The sequence below is a fragment of the Gossypium hirsutum genome, chromosome A04 (genome assembly GCF_007990345.1).
Source record: "Gossypium hirsutum isolate 1008001.06 chromosome A04, Gossypium_hirsutum_v2.1, whole genome shotgun sequence".
NCBI lineage: Eukaryota > Viridiplantae > Streptophyta > Magnoliopsida > Malvales > Malvaceae > Gossypium > Gossypium hirsutum.
In genome coordinates, this window is record NC_053427.1 from 44,439,758 (window position 1) to 44,443,222 (window position 3,465).

At 32.2% G+C, this 3,465-nt stretch overlaps 1 protein-coding gene across 1 annotated transcript; it reads right to left on the reverse strand.

Moving 5' to 3' along the window:
- Positions 1-202: 202 nt before the first annotated feature.
- On the reverse strand, positions 203-1,675 carry LOC107948445 (probable F-box protein At2g36090). Its single transcript, XM_016882992.2, has one exon. It carries the CDS (start codon positions 1,474-1,476, stop codon positions 373-375), a length of 1,104 nt encoding a protein of 367 aa, XP_016738481.2. The 5' UTR covers positions 1,477-1,675; the 3' UTR covers positions 203-372.
- Positions 1,676-3,465: the final 1,790 nt, after the last annotated feature.

Below are 3,465 nucleotides of genomic sequence, written 5' to 3' on the forward strand. Positions count from 1 at the left end.
ACTAATGCACCATAGTACCGAATGGACATTGGAAGTTGAATGCAGTATTAATTCGCCTAAATTTAATATTAAATTTTAGCTTCAATTTTTTCACAGCTACAAGAACGCATATATATGTGAGTCGCTGTGTAAATCAATAATAAATATATAAAAAACTTAAATGAAGCTTCTTCCTTTTTTCTCTAAATGGCACGTTAATAAGTGTAAGTAATATTGATTTTAAAATTTGAAATATATATATTTAATACAAGGTAACTACATTTTTGCTTAAACTAAAATTAAGTCTGCTATTTAGCTAATCCTTTGTGTTGCATCAATATAGGTTAATATTTAATGGAGTTAAACTTGTTGATATATACACATTCTCTGTTTTTATCTGAACAAAAGAAATAATAGGGAGGAAGCAAACGCGGAAACTCCAAACGCAACGCAAAGCGTATCTAAGGTCCCTTCCCTTCTCATTTTCCTTTCTTTCCTTTCTCTTTTCCTTTCCAAAAACTCCTCCACTTCCTTCTTCCTTTCCGATTCCCTCTTCTTCCCTCTTCGCCTTTTACCCGCCAATCCTCTCCTCAACATTACCAAACTCTCCCTCCCATTCAGATACATTCCATCCATGTCCTCCAACTGCAAACTCACCTCTCTCACGTGCATCTCCCCCTTCGCCGAACCCCCGCACGTGACCACCACCCCGCACTGCACCAATTCTGTCGCTGCCCCAATTCCTCCTCCGCCCACTACCGATGCGAACTTCACCTGCACCTCCCCGCTCAGCCAGTGCCGGTGTACGTTCACCGGCCTTTGACTCGAGAGATTCATCGCTCGTTTCCCTATGGGGTCGATTATGATCCAGCTCAACTCCATGTCTTCCTCCAGATCCCTGCATGTGTCGTCCTTGTCCGGGTTTGGTATCCGGGTGGAAACAGCTTCTTTGGGATCTAATAAATCTACCCGAAACGGTGAGCATTTGAACCAAGCGCTTACAGTTTCCGTTTCGACGACTTTGCTGAAAATTTGCTCCTTCTTGTAATAGATATCGACGGCCGAGATTATTTCCGTTGGAAGATCAGGAGGATTCTCCGACGAGTTTCCGAAGCTCACGGGTTCGATAGTTAATGGGAAGGCGTCGGAGAAGAAGGAGCGGGGACCGTTGTGGAAGTTAGAGATGACGTGGCGAACACGTGAAGAGGTGGTGGAAGGCCACGTGGAATGACAAATATCGGTCCAGAGGTTTTCCTGCGACGCAAGTGCATGGAGGTGAGTGGAGGCACAGGAGGCGGATGCGAGAGTTGGGCCATCTAGTCGTGTGAATATGTGAGTCTCTATGATGTCTTGATGGACAGTAGAGATGGTCGATGCGTTGTTCTGATCCACGATGGTGATTGCTGGGGAGCAGAATGCAGATAATGGTGGCGATGCGGAGGAAGTAGTGGCCATGGTTTTTGAGCCTTTCCGTGTTTGCAGCAGAGCATTTTGCATCTTGAAGTTTATATAGGACTAATTTCTGCAAAAGTTATAAAATGCCCTCTATTTTGCAATAAATAACAAATGTGCCATTTAAAATTTTAAAATGATTATATATTAGCAGGTAGTTTGACTAGTACCTGCTCTTTTATCGGTTGTTCTTGATACATGCAATTTGCGAAAAGGTTTTTTTTTTTTTAATAAAACTTAATTTTAGCCATCTTATAATTTCTGTCTTTCTGAGATTTCCAATTTTAACTAATATCATCCATTTTAAAGATATTTGTATAATTTAGTGAAAGTTACCAACACCTAAAATATATTTATATTAAAATTAAGATTAATTTCTCAGGCGGAATCACGTACAAAGATTAATTGCTTAATTCCACCTTTTAAATATTACAAAAAATTAATTTTGAATAATAAGCTTTTAGCTAATATTTCAATGTGCATACTTTTATTAAATGAAAAATATTAAGACAAATTATTAATTCATTTTTATTTTGTGGTGCAAATTAATTGGTTTATAAAATTGAAGATTAAAAAGAAGTGTAATTAAATATGCATAACGATTACAAACTGTTTTCCTTTAGTTTGTCAATAACTGCTTTGGCAAAGCTCTAGAAGGCCATCACAAAAGCACCAGAGCCAATTTAAATATCTCATTTTTCTATAGAACCTACTTTGTTCCTCCTACATTTTACAATTTATGTTTCTTATCATTATTTTTCTAAAAGTTATGACACATCAAAGTCATAAAATTAAATTTTAATAAAAAACTAAAATGAAAAAAAAATAATTAGTCCATTATTAGAGGAATTAAAAAAACTTCGGCTAAAATATTGTCATATGTCTTTTAAGAGAATATTAATAAAATTAAGGCTTAAAGGTATAAAAATTCTTCAAATTCTTTTAAAAAAGCAATTAAGTTTCTTTTTTTCACTCAATTGAGTATTTAAAATTTTAAAATGTACTAAAAAAGGCCCTCAAGCTTTTAAAAAAAACAATTAAATCCTCTTTTTTTTTACACTCAATCGGGTATTTGAATTGTCAAAATGTATCAAAAAAGCCATGAGCGAATCTAGGAGACTGACCGGGTCCAATCTCCCCTAAAATGGAAAATTTTTCATTTAGACCATTTATAATTTATAAAATTTTAAATTAGTAATGATAATATTGTACTTTAACTTCAAAATAATAAAAATTTAATTTAATTTTTTAAAAATTATAAAGATATAAACTATTAAAATGATGTATTATATTTTTATATAAAAATATTAATACAAGTGGACGGATCAAACTTGAATTTAATATTTTTATCTAGATTAAAATTAAAAAAAAATTAAACCCATTTTTAAGGTGAACGTAAATTTAAAAAACAAACCTAAAATTTAACTTGTATTTGGTACAAATCAAATAAAAAGAAAAAGTAAAGGAAGAAAATAATTCCCATTCATGATATAATGTTAGAAGTAATGTCACATCATTTCAGGTATTTCTTTTACTGTTATATTCTCAGCAGCATCTAATAAATTAAGTTAATTAGAAGTTTGAACACCCGCAACTAACTTAGAAGAATGGCAGTTTTCTTAAATAATAAAAAAAATCTAATTATTTTCATTCAGTTAATATAACGCGTGAAAGATATTGTATATAATAAAGTAAAAAAGAGGATGATAATTTAACAAAAACATCATTTTCATTTATCTTTTATTTTGTATCTTTATGTTTGACATTTTCCTAACCATTCCATTATCAAATAATTAATTATCTATCGTACAACATGACGTATTAGGAGGAATAATTAATTATCCTGATTTTTCTTTTTTCTTTTTTCTTTTAAAAAAAATAATTAATTATTAACACATATGAATTACAGTGGGAGTAGGGTATTTTTAGGAGTCAAATAAATATTATAAATAACAAGCATAAACGTTGAAGGAAATTACAAGCCAACTTCACCACATTGGGGAAATTATTTGTTTAGTAATTAATTATGTTATT

Coding starts and splice junctions, on each gene's coding strand:
- LOC107948445 (XM_016882992.2), bottom strand. CDS start 1,476: ATGCAAAATGCTCTGCTGCAAACACGGAAAGGCTCAAAAACCATGGCC.